Genomic DNA, 21,706 nt, shown 5'->3' with positions numbered 1-21,706 from the left:
CCATCTATGAACTGGACATGGGAGTCCATTACTGATGCAAAAAATGTGATAAAGTCCCTGTCCATGCCCAAAAAATGCGATAAAGCCCAAGAGATGACCCTAGAAGACACCAAGAAAAATGATGCAGTGCAATCTTGTGATTCTTCTCAATATACTTATATCATCCACGAGGAGAACTGGGACATATTAACCAAGGACTGGGACCCACCTGGGTCTGGGAGATTGATTACACTGGACCCTCAAAGCACAGCCATGGGCACAAATGATGCCTCATGGCCATTAACACATACTCAGGCTACAGTACTGCTATTCCAGTCTGACATTTGGATGCTGGCTGAAACTGTCACAGCTGTCCTTGAACAAAACTTGTCATATTTTTGGATATCCTATAAGATTTCACTCTAACCAAGGAATATCCTTCATTACCCAAGTAAGACAACAAATGGGCATATTCTCATGGAAATGTACTTTCCATGTACACTATCACCAGCATGTGAATGGAGCCACTGACTGGTTGATTTACACAACAACTTAAGAAAGACTACCAAGACAGCCCACTACACTAGTGGATTGGTACCCTCATCTGACCAGGGCTGTATGGCTACTAAACAATGCACTGCAGTGCAAGGGAAACATGGCCCTACAATGCATACTGCGAAATACTGAGCTTAGATGTGGTAGGGGTGGAGTAGGCAGATATGTGTTTAGGCTGTGCCTACAAAATCCCAATCTCAGTATACCAATCATTCTTTTTTTCACTTGGAGTGTATGTCTCTGGGGTGGTTTGTAGTTCCACTGTCACAGCACACCAGACATGGCCTCCTGACTCTCATCTGGATATGATGCTTCCCTTGGGCACCTCCTTTCTATGGGAAACCACAAGGGTGGGAGACAAAACCAAGAAGTACCATGGTGCTAGGGTCCTTCTAGTAGTGTTGGGAATATCTGACCCTTCAAATCAAGTGGGTGACGTTACTGGACATGTCAAGTTTGTGCAGCACATGACCTCCCTTTTGGGGATTGGCGAACTGAGAAGAGTAAGTCTGGGTCAAGCAACAATGCACTGGTGCTCAAAAAGGCAGTAGCATCAGGATTGGGACAGACAGCCTGGGCTGCAATACCCAGGAAGCTAGCACCCCAAGTAGCAGACCAGGACATCTCTGGCCTCAGGAGGTTCATGGAGTGGAAAACAGGTAGGAATATTACTCTTTCTTCTCATTTCTGCAGAATCCTCTGATACAGAATGCCTGGTACAACAACACTTTGATAAAAATCAGTACAGCCATAGTGAATGAAGGCAAACTTAACCAATGCTGGATTTGTCATTCCAGAATAAAGTTCCTCTTACCCTGCACTCCCACTGTAATGGGCCTGGTCAATACACAACTACTCAGACCTTCCTTAAGCTATCAATGGGTCAAATTACCAGGTGAGCCCTTCAAGACAGGTCCAGATGTAGGTATACTCCAGAGTCCCCTACTTTAATATTATCTATGATGTGACAGAAAAAGACCCCTGTACCAGAATGGTTATTACTGATCTATATTGACATTTTGGAATTGGAAGTCCAATACGTTAACTTTTCTCTCTCTGCAACCACAAGGCAAAAGTAGACTGAACTAGTCAGTATTAGGAAAACAAATCCCTGGCGGATATCACCTGCATCCCTCTGGGTTACATATTTCTCTGTGGACTCCAATGGACAACAGACTGTATGCCTCCAAGGGAAAGATTTTATTGCCTCATTATCCATGTCAGGAACTGCACAGAGGGCTGGAAAGGACCCACTTTGCTAACACACCACAGAGTGGTATACAGTTCCCTCCCGGGAAGACAAATTAACCACTGGTTTCATTCAATTACCCAAATTCTAATACTGGGTATAGGTATACAGGCTCTAGAAAAAAACTGTATACAACTGTCCTTAACCATGCAGAAGTAGTTAATGCTACTATCTAAGCCATAGAAGATCAACAGGACTCAGTGAACTCACTAGCCTACATGGTGATAGACAGCCCTCAATCATTTGGTGGCAGAAGAGGGTGGTGTTTCTGTAACTGCCAGCATTTCTTGCTGTATATATGTCAACAATTCAGGTTAAGTTAAATAATGAGCTGGTGAATATCCATACACAGGTGGGATGGTTATTAGCAGTACATTCACAATCCCCTCAGACTCACTTTTTAAACTTTTTAGTTGGCTTAATCCAGACACCTGGGGTTCCTACTTGAAGATAATTCTCCAGAGAAGCCTAATCATCCTCCTGGGTGTGGCTCTCTTAATCACCCTGGTAAAGTGCCCATCTCCAAATGACAGGGAAGCTTTATGAGAAATCCACATCCATATAGGTTGTTCAAGGACCCTATTGGACCCAACTCCAGCTCCAAGTTTGGGGTGGGCAATGGTCCTACAGGATTTGATATGCTTTATCTGCCACTTCAGTGGCCAAGTAGAGGTGAGGTGTGGACTGTAGGGAAAGGCAGTCCTCTGTATATAGTCTTTTTCTAAGAATGGTCCATGGGCCTGGAACATTTCCTTATCAAGAGATGAGCCTTTGCAATCATGGCTGGGGTAACCGCCTTGTGTGGGAATATCTTTCCTATTTCAGGCTCAGTGTGGGTCTTCTTGTCCTGCTTATACACATTGAGTCATATGGCATCTGGCGAAATTCACTATTAAATCTATCTCCTCAGGGGAGGGGACAGGGTCCTTAGTTCTGTAGCATAAGTGAGGTGCATGCAGGGAAAGTGTTAACAGAGAAAGATGAAATGGGGTGGACTAACAGAAATAGACCCCACCCAAGCTCTAAGAGATTTTGATATGAGGAATCAAGCATATACAAGAAAGTAGAAGAACTGGGGGTGCCTGGGTGGCTCAGTCCATTAAGTGTGCAACTCATGATTTTGGCTCATGTCATGATCTCAGGGTTGTGATACAGAGCCCTGTGTCGGGCTCCATGCTGGGTGTGGAGCCTGCTTTAAGAGTCTCTCTCTCCCTCTACCCACCCCCCCCCAAAAATGAAAATTTACAAAGTAGAACTGTACACATAAGCTAAAAGTGAAGGCAATACAGAGCAATACTGACAAACTGTAAGGGAAAGAGAAAGGTAATCTAGTGTCATGAGCATAAATATAAAAGGATTAAGATATTTACTCTAAAACACAGAGATTACTATAGTTGTGTTTAAATTAGACCTATTCCACTCTGAGAAACAAATTGAGGGTTTTAGAGGGGAGGGGGTTGAGGGGATGGGTTAGCCCAATGATGGGTATTAAGGAGAGCACGTACTGCATGGAGCACTGGGTGTTATACAAAAACAATGAATCATGGATCACTACGTCAAAAACTAATGATGTATTGTGTGGTGACTAACATAACATAATAAAATAAAATTAAAAAAAAAAATTAGACCTATTCTGTGTCACCAACAATGAAAGAACTAAAAAACCAATGGGTAGAAAATTTAGAAAGAAGTTTTGGTCAACAGAAAAACAAACTGAATTTCTAATAAATAACTCCTTTAGTTGTTAGAAATTGCTGTCTATTACTTTCTACCACTAAAACTTACACTATACAATTTATATAAATTGGCAATATCAAAAAAAAAGTCTGTCTTAGTGAGGACGGTAGACTGATATTCTAAATTCAAGACACAGGAGTATCAAATCTTTATTTTGTACACCAAACTAATATAATGTTATGTCAATTATATCTCAATAAAACTGAAAAACTACAATTTACAATTACAATGTAATCTTAAGAAAAAAAAAAAGACAAGAATTTTATCAGCTCATTTGAAAAGACACAGGACAGTTTGAAGGCATAGGCCATAGCCTATAGAATAAGCAGTTTCAAATGGATGATTAAAAGGAGAGAAAGCAAATGACTATACCCCTCAGAGGAAAAAAAAAGTACAAGATTGGAGTGATATTAGAATGACAAAAAGGAAAGCTGAGAAGGGATTAATACTTACAGCTTTTCTAAATGAAGTAATGGGAGATTATAAAAGAGGTTTATAAAAACATTCTACTGAAAACAGTATCCTTATATCATTTTATCAACAATAAACAAAACCTACCTACCTCCCTCTTCCTTTATCTGGACAGAAAGCTTCTACAGACTTTAATGATTTTAAAATAATGGTGGTTTGTTTTTTGGTAAGCCACAAAAAATACATGTTTTTCAGAAGGAGGAAAACTGGTAGGGTAGTGGTGGGGAACAAAATGCAGAACTTTAAATGTATTCCTACTAAAAAGTTTGTCTTGTTGCATTTAGCCATGTGTGTACACCTGTGAGGACATGCTGTATAATTCTACTTTCTCTCACAATGTATAAAATTTAATTGGATAAACCTGAGAAAAGGCTTAACCATATAAGTCCCGAATTCCACATGAGGATTAGAAAAAGAAAACCTAGGATCACGCTTGGGGTTTATTAGTGTAGAGAAAAGAATTCTGAAATGCTAGGGAAGATAAATATTCAGGAAAAAATTCACTATGTACTAACTTACTATTCCTCCAAATAAAGTAGGGGATAAGAGCCCCTTTTAACCGTTAATTAAAAATAAGTAATTGTGAAGTTAAACAGCTAACTTGTGATGATCTCCCTATACTCTGAACAATTACAGCAAAAATGGCCTGTAGAATTCCCAAGGGCTGTTTTATTATAATATACATAATTTTGTCGTTTTCAAAATATTTTTGATAATACTTAGCATGCTGCTATTTATTTATTTATTTTAAAAAGAGAGAGGGTGTGCTCGTGAGGGGGCCTGGGAGGAGGGACAGAGGTCAAGGGAGAGAGAATCTCAGGCAGACTCTCTGCCTAGCGCTGAGCCTGACACAGGATTCCTTCTCACAACCTAAGATCATGACCCCAGCCAAAATGAAGAGTCAGACACTCAACCGACTGAGCCACTCAGGCACCCCTAGCATGGTGCTATTTAAAAAGTAAATGCTCTACAGGCTGTTAGTGGTAATACATAGAAAATAAGTCTTCGAATATTACCAAAATTGACTTAAAAGTCTAAGGCTATAACTGCATTAAAAAATGTCTTCTAATAGCTATGACACTTTTAACAATTCAAATAATGGAATACACAGCTTAAAATAAATTGTAAGATTTCTATATTTGTGAGTATCTGGCAATTCAAGTTATAGAATGTCAGGTCATTCAATATAAAAATTTCAATAATTAGTCACTCCTACCCTTGGGTATTTTGAGGATTACTTATTCAGGATTTGATAATGTGGGATTCCTTTTAAAATCAAAACCTTTTCTAAAGGCATAGAAATAAAAATAGATTTTTAGATCAACTATTCTAGAATCCAATAAATCTATTCAACTCTAATAAAACACTGTGGTATGACCTTAAGAAATTCAAAAGAAAAAAGTGTTTTTCTTGTTACATATTAAGAGAAACAAAGAATTTCTTTTGACTCCAAACTAGAAAAAGATGGTAATTAGTTTCTTAGGATGTTATATTCTCTTAAAACTTCAGATGTACCAGGTTGTCAACTTGGTTTAAGACAGTATTACAACTAAGTAAGTAGAGTTTCTACATGGGTCAATGTCTCAAGTTTTGTCATGGCCATCAAGTGAACAGTTATTCAGGTGTATCATCTTAAATTTCCATATTATTACAACTCTTTAAAAACCAACCACTGCCATCTTAATTCCTAGCATTCTAGTACCTCATACAAGCATATCTTTCATGAAAGTCTAAAACAGAGTAACTTACCCTATCATGAAGAGTCCAGCCAACATATTTTAGGTAACTGTCATTTAGGAAGGCATCACTATACATTTTCATCCATACTCCAATTTCTTCAATACAAATGGCTCTAATCTCAGCAATAGCATCACTAGAGGAGAAAAATAACAAACCTCAGATTAACATCCAAAACTAGAATGTACTTCTAGTTTTTCAGCAAATAATAAGTATTTTTTCAGCAAGTAATAAATACTAATATTATTCCTACTGCTGTATTTATATCTACACTCTCAAAAGTCCTCCAATTTGAATATCTTCTGTTTTTTAGATGTTTTCTTTTTTTCTATTTTTTTTAAAAGATTTTATTTATTTATTTGAGAGAGAGAGAGCACAAGCAGGGAGAGGGGCAGAGGAAGAGGGAGAAGCAGACTCCCCACTGAGCAGGGAGCCTGATGTGGGGCTTGATCCCAGGACCCTGGGAACATGACCTGAACCAAAGGTAGACGCTTAACTGACTGAGCGCCCCTAGATTTTTTTTATAAAATAAAAATTATCAGTATCAAACTGAAAAACAATTTTGGAAATCATCTAGCTTTCATTCTATTTTCATTGGACTAGGAAATGGCACTTGGAGCTCTCTGAAAGCCTTACAACAATTATGGAGTCAACAAACATGTTAAATCTGAGGAAACCAGCATACCACCATCCAAATACAGAATAATATAGAACTCAAAAATTGTTTCTCTATTTGTGAATTTGTTTTTTAAAGACTTTATTTATTTTAATACAGAGAGACAGTGAGAGAGGGAACACAAGCAGGGGTAGTGGAAGTGGGAGAGGGAGAAGCAGGCTTCCCGCTGAGCAGAGAGCCCGACGTGGGGCTCGGTGAGCCGAAGGCAGACACCTAACGACTGAGCCACCCAGGTGCCCCTCTAATTGTGAATTTAAGCTAGCACACATCTTTTGAATTAAGAGAAAATAAATATGACCAAAACACAAATTAGCATCTACAAGGGAAAATGACAGAAGCCTGTATTATTTGAAAATATACAACGGTTCACAAAACCAAAACCTCAAAGTAATTGTACTAATAATTCACATTTAGTCACAATGGGAATAATCTTGGTGACTATACTGTGAAGTGTACCAAAAGTCAGGTTCTTGGCACTATGCCCAGATGGCTTTTCATCTCACTATAAGCATCTACTATAACCCTCCTGGGATGATTTTCCTACTCTAAAATCTGTAAACCATGAACGAATACAATTTTAATATTTTTACCTGATCTTTCAACAGGTTATTACCTTTAGCTTTAAAAAAAAACCATATTAAATATAAGGTAAATCTTAACTTTCTTTTGCAGATCGATCTTCAAAGTTTCTGATTTATCATACATAAATAAGTTAAACTTTTAGGTAATTTTTAATTCTCCAATTTATATAAGGCAATCGTCTGTCAATTCATTGTTAATCTGGCAATAATTTAGCTAGAATTTTAATGTTAATTAAGGAGCTTTTCTTAGTTTCTCTTTTGTGACAAAACAGGTAAGGTGCTAGCATTCTGGTATTTAATTCTCTATAAATCTCAGTTCCTTCTAAGTCCCTGTCACTGCTCAAGACTAAAAATGTGAGAAATTTTCTCTTCTAAGCCATACTACTAAATCACAATCTTTAGATTTCCTACATTTTTTAATACCTTTTTTTTTTTTTTAAAGGAAGAGCGTGGAGCCTGATGAGGGACTCAATCTCATGACCCTGAGATCATGACCTAAGCTGAAATCAAGAGTCAGAAGTTTTCTTTTTTTTTTTTTTAAGATTTATTTATTTGACAGAGAAAGTGAGAGAGCACAAGCAATGGGAGCAGCAGAGGGAGAGGGAGAAGCAGGCTCCCCAATGAATAGGGAGCCCGATGCAGGACTTCATCTGAGGACTCTGGGATCATGACCTGAGCTGAAGGCAGATGCTTAACCGGAGAATCAGAGGCTTAACTGACTGAACCACACAAGCACCCCCAATACCTTTTTCTTATGGAGAGATTCTACAGTATAGAGGCTAATGGCTCTGGAGCAAAACATACTAAGTTCAAATCCTAGTTCCATTATTTACTAGCTGTGTAGCTTCAGGCAAGTTACCTCCCTCTTTGATTTTGTTATTTATAAAATAGGAATAATAATTGTACCTAGCCTAGAGTTCACAGAGATGAAATCATTTAATAAAAGTAAAATACTTAGAACTATGCCTGGCACCTACTAAACCTTCCATAAATGTTTACTATTATAATCTTCTAATTAAATGCCATCAATCTAAACATTTACAGATAATACAGCAGAAAAAATTGCTTTACTACAACTGTGAAAGAATGTTCTTAGACAATAATATTGAATATACAGAAGACAATATAATGAATATATGTGTATCCACTACTCAGTTAAGAAATAAAATATTATAGGGCGCCTGGGTGGCTCAGTTGGTTAAGAAATAAAATATTATAGTTGAAACTTCCTGTATACCTCTTACTGATGCATCTTCCTCCTAAAGAGTATATGACTATTCTTGGTTCAATGACTACCATTCTCTTCTCTATCTTTATGCTTAAACTTATGTATAGTTTTACATATTTTAAAACTTTACATAAATAGTGTCTTGTAGATATCCTCTCCAACTTGTTTTCACAAACCATGTTTTGCAATTCATACAAACTGATTTATATAGCTCCAGAGCCAATAATTAATTTTAACTGATGTTCAGTTTTCCTATCTGCATATAGAGAAATTATAAACCATTTATATATTCTCTCACTGGCAGACATTTAGGTTATTTCCATGTTTTTCCTTTTATTAACTGACTGGGTGGCTCAGTCAGTTAAGCGTCTGCCTTCTGCTCAGGTCATGATCCCAGGGTCAGGGGGCTGAGTCCCGCATCGGGTTCCTTGCTTAGCAGGAAGCCTGCTTCTCCCTCTGCCTGCTGCTCTCCCTGCTTGTGCTCGCTCTTGCTCTCTCTCTCTTTGGCAAATAAATAAAATCTAAAAAAAATAAATAAATAAACCTACAGAGACTACTAAGCATGTTAACTGCATTTAAACACAGTTCAATCACTCTTCTTCTCATTACCACTGGTATTACCATTACAAACACCATTACTATTGGAATTGAGATTATGAGTGTCTAATTCCTAAGGCTAGAGAATGTAAAGGCTTAGCTTTCAGTAGAGAAATCTTGTTCAAAATCTTTATAACCACCTCTATGTTTAAGCCTAACTTCTAATGACTTTTAGTCTTGTTTACTAGACTCTTAAAAGCTATGCTCTTAGAACAAAGATCCTGTTCGCACTGCCAACATTCTGATACAACTTGTCTTTTTGGAATCATACTCCTTGTCTATTTCAGATGCCAGTCTGACCCCTCCCACCCTAACTTTAAAATTTTTAATATCCCTTCTAGACTTACAATTTGACTATGTGTGGTCAGATAACGCATTCTGCTACTATTAAAAAACCCTAGGTGATTTGTCTCCTGTTTAGGTTCTAAAACTCCAATCCACTTTGCCTTCTGATACTATCCTATGAGATTCATCATTCTCTATAGGTAATTATATTATGTAATTACAGATAACACATAAAAGTAGAACTCCTTTGTGGTAGTTTTAAAATACGTCCACACACTCTTTGTTAATAGTTTTTATGGAAACAAATTCTTATTTTTGTAAATGTGGGTATACTTAGTAATTTGTTTCTTTTTTTTTAAATAATTATTTTAATTAATTTTATTTTATTTTATTATTTTTTTAAGATTTTATTTATTTATTTGAGACAGAGAGAATGAGAGACAAGAGAGCATGAGAGGGAGGAGGGTCAGAGGGAGAAGCAGACTCCCTGCCGAGCAGGGAGCCCGATGCGGGACTCAATCCCGGGACTCCAGGATCATGACCTGAGCCGAAGGCAGTCGCTCAACCAACTGAGCCACCCAGGCGCCCCAGTAATTTGTTTCTAACAAACATAATGTGGTAGAAATGATGGATTTTGACTCTTGAAGTTAGGTCAAAAAAGAGACTATGACTTGTGCTTTGTTCTCTCTCGGATCACTCTCTCTAAGCCATGTCTTGAGGACATTCTAGCTGCCCTATAGAGAACTCCACATTGGTGAGTAACTGGGGTCTTTTTTTTTTTTTTTTAAAGATTTTATTTATTTGTCAGAAAGAGAGAGAGGGAGGGCACAAGCAGGGGGAGCTGCAGGCAGAGGGAGAAGCAGACTCCCCGCAGAGCAGGGAGCCCGATGCAGGACTCGATCCCAGGACCCCAGGATCATGACCTGAGCCGAAGGCAGACACTTAACCGACTGAGCCACCCAGGCATCCCAGTAACTGGGGTCTTCTACCAACAGCCATATGAGTAAGCCATCTTATAAGAAAGTACTCCAACCCAAGTCAAACTTTCAAAGGCCTGTAGTCCGGACCAAAGTCTTGATTGCAATCCAATGAGATGAATGATGCTAAAACCACCTAGGTAGGCTGTTCCTAAATTCCCAACCCACAGAAATTATGAGATAGTAACTGTTCGTTGTTCTGTTTTGCCAAGTTTTGTATTAATTTGTTACATGGCAAAAGATATTATTACTTTCTACTATTATTGAAGGCCCATACCAATAACTAATCTTTTTCTAGTGTGGTCCATCAATGAGTTCTTCCTTAGTCCAAAGAGCTCAAGTGCATCAGTACTACGTATCTGTGGTCATCTCTATGCTTACAATGACTTTTGCTCTAAATACAAACAATGATCATTCTTTCAAGCTCCTGTGGTATTAGTTCTGTCATATTCTTTTATTACCAGATACAGCTTTCCTGCCCTCTATGAACTAATATTCTATTTCAGTAGATGAAGTGTAAAATAAAAATGCAGTATGTTTTGGGGTGCCTGGGTGGCTCAGTCGGTTAAGCGACTGCCTTCGGCTCAGGTCATGATCCTGGAGTCCCTGGATCGAGTCCCACATCGGGCTCCGTGCTCGGCAGGGAGTCTGCTTCTCCCTCTGACCCTCACCCCTCTCATGTGCTCTCTCTTTCTCTTTCATTCTGTCTCAAATAAATAAATAAAATCTTTAAAAAAAAAAATGCAGTATGTTTTGAAATATTCCTCTAATCCTTGATTTTCATATTAAATTTCTTTTTAACACCTTAATCTCTATTTCCAACAGCCTCAGTCCATTTAGAAAAATAATGTTTAACCTGCAGATGTTTGGGAGTTTCCAAAGCAAAGATTAAAGGAGGGGGCAAAAAAAGTTGGTACAACAGGGTGAAGGTATAAAGGCAATCATAAGATGAACTAATTTTCCTAATTCTGGTATAGGGGCCTTGAAATGAATAACTAAAATTGAAGTCAGGATACACTTTACTTTTGAACTCAAAAAGAAAAAAAAAAAAACCTAGAAAATAATAATTCTGTGGTAATTAATCCTTTGTTGTAACTGTACTTTATAGCATAAAAAATGATTATGTTCATTCTATGAAAAACTTATCTAATTTACTGATCCTCAGAGTTAGTGTGCCTTTTTGGGAGATATGACCCTTTAATATCTGGACTTTAAATTTTCATTTTGGGTTACTTTCTTGGCAGATGCAATTCAAATTATTTTCTGCTTCCAACAAAATGAAATTTAACTCTAGTGAATTTTAATGAAATGTTTCTTGTACTACTCTTACAGATGCTTTCTTAGTAAGGAAGTAGACTAAACTGACTGCAATATAAATTTTGGAGAGTACCTCTTGGCTAATATGGGCGCTTGACACTTAAAATTATCTCTCACGTACAAGGAATCTCACGAGAACTCTAGAGTGAGAAATAATTACAAGTGCCAAGAAGGCTGCTTTCTAAATTGTAGCACAAAAATGAATTCATGTCTCAACCAATTCTGTCACTAATATTTGGCTAAAAAAATTACATTTTCCAAAACAGAACTACAGAGAATTTTTTAAAAAATAGCCCACGGGAGAAAAGAACAGCTGAAGAATTAGTGAAAAGATATACTGTTTCCTTTATTAGACTGAGAACAAGAACTTAAGAATAAAGACCTTAACTTATAGAAAGATGATTACAATAAATATCTTTAGCAAATGTTAAATATTAAAAAGGGGCAGTACAGGGAACACAGAAGCACACAAATTGATGGAGGAAAGAAGATGTGGTCAAGGAAGGCTTCTATAAGGCAGCCCATGTTTAAAAGCAGACCTGAAGAGCTGAAACTCTCCTGTTTGCTAGTTAAATCCAGATCTTTCACAAGGCAGCCCATGTTTAAAAGCAGACCTGAAGCGCTGAAATTCTCCTGTTTGCTAGTTAAATCCAGATCTTTCACTTAATTATTTCAGAATAATCAGTTACTTAAAATGCATTAGCATGTAATAGCTTTATAATAAACAACTGGAAATGTTTTCCATCTCATTTTTGTTGCATTATCTATTAGTGAAAATAGTGACAAAACACACAGAAAGGCATTGCTTCATTGAGTCGCATACAGAGCAGGTGACATGGCTATCTGCTACCCTGCATTACTCCTTAATATTTTACTATTAACAGAAATTGAGGCATAAAATTAAAAGCTGGATGTCAAGAATACATTAACAAGAACAATATCTTTAATTTATATTCACATTTAACTATCAACCTGACACACAGGTTAGGTCAAAAAAGAAATATAAGGAAGATGACTAAAAGTTAAAAATGGCCATTTGCTCATAATAATTCATACCACAGTATTGTGTAAGAATTGCTCTGAAGACATTAATTCTAAAATGTTACACTATAGTATAAAAAGATGAAAGACAACTAGAAAACAACATTTTTCGTTTTTCAAAATTGTTAAAATCTTTCCTAAGTTACCTCTTTTTCCATTATTCATTCTTATGGCCTAATAACTTTTTAACTCTTTACCATCACTGAAATAACAGACACTCTTTCCTTTCTCATAATCTTTGGTGTTATGTACTTTGATTACGGTATGTCTAGACATGAAATATTTTTCTTACCCTCAACATTTGTTAAGTCTTTCCAATCTGACAATTCTATTTTTTTAACCAGTTTTATAAAATTTCAGTTATCTCATTAATACTACTTCTTTCCAATACTTCTCTTTTCTTTTGACATCCTATGTAAAGGACTTGAAGGCTCTCAAACAATGCCCCATGTATTAGAAATGTTATTACAGATCTCCTTTACCTGGATTAATTCCTCAGTATTATATTCTAATTCACTAAATGTCCCTTCAACAGTCTAAGAGTATAACTTGTTCACAGTTTTCTGGCAATCAACCAAAAATAACTGAGAAGCATTTACTCATAAAAAGTTATTAATCTTTGTGTTAAAATGGCAGGAATCTATGGCATTCTGGCATGGAATTTTTTTTTTTCAATAATTCAAATGGTTGGGGGAAAACCAAGTCCCATTAAATGTAAAATGATTGAAATCCCTTAAGGTTTGTTTAGTAACCACAACAAAATTAAATTAGAAATTAACAACAGAAATTAAGGGAAAGCTCCAAATACTTGAAAATTAAAAGACTTAATATTAACAACCCATGCATCAAAGAAGAAATCACAATAAAGAAATAAGGAAATAATTTGTATGGAATAAGAATTAAAATACAGCATATCAACAGTCCTGGGATGTCCCAAAAGCAGTGCTTTGTGGGAAATTCACAGCTTAAAATGCTAAATAAGGAAGAAGGATATAAGATCAGTAATCTGAGTTTCTATCTTAAGAAACTAGAAAGAGATGAATAAATTAAAACTATAGCAATCAGACAGAAGGAAATAATAAAGATTAAAAGAATCAATGAAATAAAAAATATATAAAGACTGTTAATGAAACAAATGTTCAATCTTTAAAAAAGAGCAATAAAACCGATAAACCTTTAGCTAGACTAAGACAAGAAAGAAAGACGACATAAATTAGAAACAAGAAATAAAAACATCACTGCCAATCCTACAGAAAAAATGAAGAGGATAGTGGGGTGCCTGGGTGGCTTAGTCGGTTAAGTGTCTGACTCGTGGTTTCAGCTCAGGTTATGATCTTGTGGTCCTGAGACTGAGCCCCATGGTGAGGAGTCTGCTTCAGAATCTCTCTCCCTCTGCCCCTTCCCCCTGCTCCTGCGTGCTCTCTCTCTCTAAAATAAATAAATGAAAAAAAATCTTAAAAAAAATGAAAAGGGGGCGCCTGGGTGGCTCAGTTGGTTAAGCGACTGCCTTCGGCTCAGGTCATGATCCTGGAGTCCCTGGATCGAGTCCTGCATCAGGCTCCCTGCTTGGCGGGGAGCCTGCTTCTCCCTCTGACCCTCCCCCCTCTCATGTGCTCTCTCTCCCTCATTCTCTCTGTCTCAAATAAATAAATAAAATCTTAAAAAAAAAAAAAAAATGAAAAGGATTGTAAGGAAATACCATGAGCAACACTATGCCATCAGGTCTGCAATACATATGAAATGGACATATAGTCTGAAAGACACAAATTACCATAATGAATCAACAAACAGAAAAACTGGGATGGGGGCGCCTGGGTGGCTCAGTCGTTAAGCTTCTGCCTTCGGCTCAGGTCATGATCCCAGGGTCCTGGGACTGAGCCCCGCATCGGGCTCCCTGCTCAGTGGAGAGCCTGCTTCTCCCTCTCCCACTCCCCCTGCTTGTGTTCCCTCTCTCGATGTCTCTCTCTCTGTCAAATAAATAAATAAAATCTTAAAGAGGGAGAAAGAAGAACTGGGATAGATCTGTTACAAGATGTTTAATCAATAATTGAAAATTGTCACCCAAAAAAACTCTTAGGCTTAAAGGGCTTCACTGGTGAATCCTATCAAATTATAAAAAAGAAATAATACCAATCTTTAATAAATTCTTTCAGAAAATAGAGCAGGGGGGAACACTTCCCAGAGTATTTTATAAGGCCTGTAGCTAGATTAATACCCCCCCTTATGACTGTAGACACAAAAATCCTTAACATAATATTAGCAAACTGAATCCAGCAGCATTAAAAAAAAAGATTATGTTATTATGATATTATGAATTTCTCCCAGAATGCAAAACTGGTCTAATATCTGAAGATCAATTAATAGAACAAAGGAAAAAGGCTGTATTTTCATCTTAACTGAAACAAAAAAATAAAATCAATCAATCATGATAAAAACAACAAACAAAATTAGACTAGAAGGGAATTTCCTCATCCTGCTAAAGGATATCAATATAAAACTTAAAAGCTAATGACATTAAAGACTGATTGTTTTCCCTTCAGGATCAGAAAAAATGGAAAGCTGTCCTCTCTTACTACTTTTATTCAGTTTTGTACTGGAGATTCTATAGCCAGTGCAATAAGGTTAAAAAAAGAAAGTAAAGACAGAAAAAGTCTTTAGACTTAGAAAGTAAGAATAAAAACGGTCTGTATTCACATATGATCGGTATGTGCAAAATATTAAATAACCTGTAAAAATAAAATCTCGAAACGATACAACAAATGAAAGTATCTTGTAATTCTGGAGGAATATAAAAAAAGAACTGCATTTTTATATATTAATAAGGAATAATCTAGAACTGAAATTAAGGAAATAATTTCATTTACAATAGAATAAAAAATGAAAACACTTAGAAATAAATTTAATAAAAGTAGTGAAAGACTTTGCATAAAACATAAAAACAGCTAAGAGAAATTAAAGAATATCTAAACAAATTGAGATAACAATCTATATTCATAGGTTGGAAGATTCAATACTGTGAAGAATTCAATTCTCTCCAAATTGGTCTACAGAGTCATTATATTATCCATCAGAATTCCAACAAACTTTTATGTAAAAATTGACAAGCTGACCCTAAAATTTACACAGAAACGCAAAGGATCTGTAATTGTCACAACAATTTTGAAAAAAAAAAAAAGTAGGAGGATTTAACACAACCTAATTTTAAAAGCATACTCTAAAAGACAAATAGTGTTATGTTCTACTTATATGTGGAATCTAAAAATGCCAAACTCATAGAAATAGAGTAGAATGGTGGTTGCCAGAGGCGGGGGAGTGAGAGAAATGGGGAGATGTTAGTTCAAGAGTACAAACTTCCATTTATAAGATGAATAAATTCTGGAGAGCTAATGTATAGCATTGTGACTACAGTTAATAAAATTGTATTTATTACATACTTGGAAGTTGCTAAGAGAGTAAAACTTAAATGTAATCACCAAAACAAAAAAAAAGTATTTATGTGCGATGACTGAGGTGTTAAGTAACCTTAGAGTGGTAATCACTTCACAATATATATGTGAATCAAATCATCACACTGTACAACTTAAACTTACATATTCTACATCAATTATATCTCAAAGCCTAAAAAAATTACTCTAAAGCTACTATAATCAATATAGATGGTCTGGGTGTAAGGACAGACAGATCAGAAATTCCATAAATTAATCTTTGCATTTGGGTTCATTTGGTTTTAAAGAAAAGCTCCAAGGAGCGGCACCTTGTTGGCTCAGTCAGTAGAGCATGGGACTCTTAATCTAAGGTTTGTGAGTTTGAGCCCCACGTTGGACATAGAGATTATTTAAGAAAAAGGGGGGGTGCATGGGTGCCTCAGTTAAATGTCCAACTCTTGATCTTAGCTCAGGTCTTGATCTCAGGCTTGGGAGTTAAAGCCCCTTGTTGGGCTCCATGCCAGGCCTGAAAGCCTACTTAAAAAAACAAAACCCAAAAACTCCAAGGATATTCAACTGGAGGAAGGGAGCATTTCACCAAATGGTGCCTGGACAAATGAATACCTATATGTAAAAAATAGAGGTATACCTTATATCACAACATACACAAAAATTAACTTAAAACAATGGTCCATATACTTTTACTTAAAATATTAAGCTATTAAACTTCTAGAATAAAACAGAAGAAAATCTGGGGTTAGGCAAATGTTCACAGATATAATATCAAAAGCAGGTACATAGAAGAAAAATGGATGAAAGACTTCAAATTGAAATCTTTTGCTCTTCAAAAGGTATCATTAAGAAAATGAAAACAAAGCCAAAGGCATGAAAAAAATTGCAAATCATTTATGTAATAACGGACTTGTATCAAGCATACAAAAGTACTCCTACAAAATCCCTCTCAATAATGGTAAGAATAGACCAAGTCAGTAAAGGATAGAAAAGACTTGAACACTACCAAATGATTTTGACCTAAAATCAAAAGCACAGTATGTACTTTTTTCCTATTTATCAAGATAGACCACAATGTGGGTCATAAAACAAATCTTAACAAGTTTAAAAGCATTCAAATTATACAAAGTATATTCTCTGACTACAATGGAATTATTAGAAATCAGTACCAGAAAGATCTCGGATACTTGTAAACTAAATACACTTCTAAATAAACCACAGGTCAAAGAAACAAGTCAAAAAGGAAATTAGAAAGCATTTTGAGATGAATAAAAATGGAAATACAACATACCAAAATTTAGGGGATATAGCTAAAGCAGTACTAACAGAGAGATTTATAGGAGTAAATTCTAATATTAGAAAATAGGCCTTAAATCAATTGCCTCACTTTTTACCTTGAGAAAAAGAGCAAATGAAACCCAAATTAAGCAGAAAAAAGGAAATAATAAATAGAAGATGAGAAATCAATGTAACAGAAAACAGAATAGAGAAGTTCATTATAACCAAAATCTCATTTTTTCTTTCTTTTCAAATTTTTTATGTAAATTCTAGTTACCATACAGCGCAATATTGGTTTCAGGAGTAGAATGCAGTGATGCATCAATTAATATATAACAAACAGTGCTCATCATAACAAGTACCTTCCTGACACCCATCACTAATCTAACCCATCCTCCACCCACCTCCATCCATAACCTTCAGTTTGTTCTCTTAGACTCTCTTATGGTTTGTTTCTCTTTTTTTTCTATTTTCCCCCACCCATATATTCATCTGTTTTGTTTCTTAAATTCCACATATGAGCGAGATCATATGGTACTTGTCTCTCAGACTTATTTCACTTAGTACGATACACTCTAGCTCCACCCATATCCTTGCAAATGACAAGATTTCATTCTTTTTATGGCTGAGTAATATTCCATTGTATATATACATATCACATTTTCTTTATCCCTTCATCAGTCAATAGGCATTTGGGCTCTTTCCATAGTTTGGCTACACTGATAATGCTGCTATAAACATCAGGGTGCATGTACCCCTTCAAATCTATATTTTTGTATCCTTTGGTTAAATACCTGGTAGTAGAATTGCTGGATTGTAGGGAGTTCTATTTTTAACTTTTTGAGGAACCTCCATACTGTTCTCCAAAGTGGCTGCACCAGTTTGCATTCCCACCAACAGTGTAAGAGGGTTCCCCTTTCTTTGCATCCTAAACAACACCTGTTGTTTCTTGTGTTGTTAATTTTAGCCATTCTGACAGGTGTAAGGTCATATGTCATCATGGTTTTCATTTGTATTTCCCTGATGATGAGTGATGTTGAGCATCTTTTCATGTGTCTATCAGCCATCTGGATGTCTTTTTTGAAAACGTGTCTATTCATGTCTTCTGCTCATTTCTTAACTGGGTTATCTGGATTTGGGTGTTGAGCTTGATAAGTTCTTTGTAGATTTTGGATACTAACCCTTTATCAGTTATGTTGTTTGCAAATATCTTCTCCCATTTCACAGGCTGCCTTTTAGTTTTGTTGATTGTTTCCGTCGCTGTGCAGATTTTTATCTTGATGAAGTCCCAATAGTTCATTTATGCTTTTGTTTCTCTTGCCTCCTGAAACATGTCTAGTAGAAAGTTGTTACAACCGAGACCAAAGAGGTTGCTGCCTGTGTTTTCCTCTACGATTCTGATGGTGTCCTATCTCACATTTAGGGCTTTCATCCATTTTGAGTTTATGTTTGAGTATGGTATAAGAAAATGGTCCAATTTCATTTTTTTGCATGTTGCTGTCCAGTTTTCCCAACAAAATTTGTTGAAGAGACTTTTATCCATGGAAATATTCTTTTTGACTTTGTCAAATATTAATTGACCATATAGTTGTGGGTCCATTTCTGGGTTTTCTATTCTGTTCCATTGATCTATGTGTCTATTTTTGTGCCAGTACCATACTATCTTGATGACTACAACTTTGTAATATAGCTTGAAGTCTGGAATCATGATGCCTCTGGCTTTGCTTTTCTTTTTCAAGACTGCTTTGGCTATATGGGGTCTTTTGTGGTTCCATACACATTTTAAGATTGTTTTAGCTCTAGGAAAAATGCTGTTGGTATACTGATAGGGATTGCATTATACGTGTAGATTGCTTTGGGTAGAACAGACATTTTAACAATGTTTGTTCTTCCAATCCATGAGCATGGAATATTTTTCCATTTCTTTGTGTCCTCTTCAATCTCCTTCATTAAGTGTTCTATAGTTTTCAAAGTGCACATTTTTACCTCTTTGATTAGGTTTATTCCTAGGTATCTTACTGTTTTTGGTGCAAATGCAAATGGGGTCGACTCCTTGATTTCTTTTTCTGTGTGTTCATTATTAGTGCATAGAAATGCAACAGACTTCTGTACGTTGATTTTATATCCTGCAACTTTGCTGAATTTGTGTATGAGTTCTAGCAACTTTTTGGTGTAGTCCTTCGGGCTTTTCATACAGAGTATTATGTCATCTGCAAAGAGATTTTGACTTCTTCCTTGCCATTCGTATGCCTTTTATTTCTTTTTGTTGTCTGACTGCTGAGGCTAAGACCTTTAGTACTATGTTAAATAGTAATGATAAGAGTGGACATCCCTGTCTTACTCCTAACTGTAGAAGAAAAGCTCTTAATTTTTCCCCATTGAGGATGATATTAGCTATGGGTCGTTTGTATATGGCCTTTATAACATTGAGGTTTGTTCTATCTATCCCTACTTTGTTTTTTTTTTCTTTTTTAAGATTTTATTTGAGAGCAAGAGAGCGCATGAGCAGGGGGGGAGGGGCGGAGGGCGAAGGAGCAGCAGACTCCCTGTGAGCAGGGCAATGTGGGGCTTGATCCCAGGACTCTGGGATCGTGACCTGAACTGAAGGCACACACTTAACCCACTGAGCCACCCAGGTGCCCCTTGTTGAGGGATTTTTATCAAGAATGGATGCTGTTGGGGTGCCTGGGTGGCTCAGTCGGGTAAGTGACTGCCTTAGGCTCAGGTCATGATCCCAGGGTCCTGGGATCAAACCCTGTATCAGGCTCCTTGCTCAGCAAGGGCCTGCTTTTCCCTCTCCCTCTGCCCCTCCCCTTCTTGTGCTTACGTGCTCTCTCAAACAAATAAAAATCTAAAAAAATAAAATAAAAAAAAGGAATGGATGCTGTATTTTGTCAAATACTTTTTCTGCGTCTATTGAGAGGATCATATGGTTCTTTTTTTTTTTTCTTAAGATTTTATTTATTTATTTGACAGAGAGAGAGAGATAGCAAGAGCAGGAATACAAGCAGGGGGAGTGGGAGAGGGAGAAGCAGGCTTCCTGCCAAGCAGGGAGCCTGACATGGGGCTTGATCTCAGGACTCTGGGATCATGACCTGAGCTGAAGGCAAATGCTTAAGAACTGAGCCACCCAGGTGCACGAGAGCATCATATGGTTCTTATGCTTTCTTTTATTAACGTGGTATAGCATGTTGGTTGATTTATGAATACTGAATCACCCCTGCAGCCCAGGAATAAATCCTATTTGATCATGGTGAATAATTCTTTTGATGTAGTTGGATGTGATTTGCTACTATACTGCTGAGAATTTTTGCATTCATGTTAATCAGGTATATTGGCCGGTAATTCTGCTTTCTAATGGAGTCTTTGTCTGGTTTTTAAATGAGGGTAATGCTGGCCTTGTAGAAGGAGTTTAGAATGGAGTTTCCATTTTTTTTTTAAGATTTATTTTTTTATTTTTTTTTTTTATTTTATGTATTTTTTTTATATATTTTTTTATTTTAGAGAAAGAGAGAGAGTGAGCACATGAGTGGGGGGAAGGACAGAGAGAGGGAGAGAGAAGCAGACTGCCCACTGAGCATAGGGGCTGATGCCAGGCTCAAGATCCCAGGAACCTGAGATCATGACCCGAACCAAAACTAAGTCAGATGCTTAAACAACTGAGCCACCCAGGCGCCCCCTCCATTTCTATTTTTTGGAATAATTTGAGAAGAATAGATATTAAACTCTTCTTTAAATTTCTGGTAGAATTCCCCTGTGAAGCTATCTGATGCCAGACTTTCATTTGTTTGGAGATTTTTGATTACCTGATTCAATTTCTTTGCGGTTATGTTCAGATTTCCTATTTCTTCCTTTTTCAGATTTGGTAATTTGTGTTTCTAGGAATTCGTCCATTTCTTCCAGATTGCCCAGTTTGTTAGCATGTAATTTTTCATAATATTCTCTTATGATTATTGTATTTCTGTGGTGTTGGCTGTGATCTTTCCTCTTTCATTTGTGATTTTATTTGGGTTTGCTGTCTCTTCTGTTTTTAAGTCTGGCTAGGAGTTCATCAATTTTATTAATTTGAAAAAACCAGCTCTTAATTTCATTGTTCTACTGTATTTTTTGTTTCTATATAATTTATTTTTGCTCTAATCTCTACTATTTCCCTACTTCTGCTGGCTTTAGGATTTATTTGCTGTTCCTCTTCTAGCACCTTTAGGTGTAAGGTTAGGTTGTATAATTGAGACTTTTCTTGCTTTTTCATGTAGGCCTGTATTACAGTATACTTCCCTTTTAGGACTGACTTTGCTGAATCCCAAAGATTTTGGACTGTTGTGTTTTCATTTTCATTTGTTTCCACGTACTTTTAAAAAAATTTTTATAGGGCGCCTGAGTGGCTCAGTTGGTTAAGCGACTGCCTTCGGCTCAGGTCATGATCCTGGAGTCCCTGGATCGAGTCCTGCATCGGGCTCCCTGCTCGGCAGGGAGTCTGCTTCTCCCTCTGACCCTCCCCCCTCTCATGTGCTCTCTCTCATTCTCTCTCTCTCAAATAAATAAATAAAATCTTTAAAAAAAA

At 36.6% G+C, this 21,706-nt stretch overlaps 1 protein-coding gene across 1 annotated transcript in view; it reads right to left on the bottom strand.

Moving 5' to 3' along the window:
• Positions 1 to 21,706, bottom strand: part of LOC145722701 (cohesin subunit SA-1-like) — a 65,779-nt gene that overhangs the window by 6,460 nt on the left and 37,613 nt on the right. The window contains exon 5 of the mRNA XM_081826819.1: positions 5,741 to 5,864. Within this exon, the coding sequence (XP_081682945.1) occupies positions 5,741 to 5,864 (124 nt within the window). The remainder of the gene's footprint in view (positions 1 to 5,740; positions 5,865 to 21,706) is intronic.

This window comes from Leptonychotes weddellii, chromosome 1 (genome assembly GCF_054177405.1).
Source record: "Leptonychotes weddellii isolate Sample4059 chromosome 1, ASM5417740v2, whole genome shotgun sequence".
Lineage (NCBI taxonomy): Eukaryota > Metazoa > Chordata > Mammalia > Carnivora > Phocidae > Leptonychotes > Leptonychotes weddellii.
This window is presented reverse-complemented; position numbering and strand designations above follow the sequence as displayed.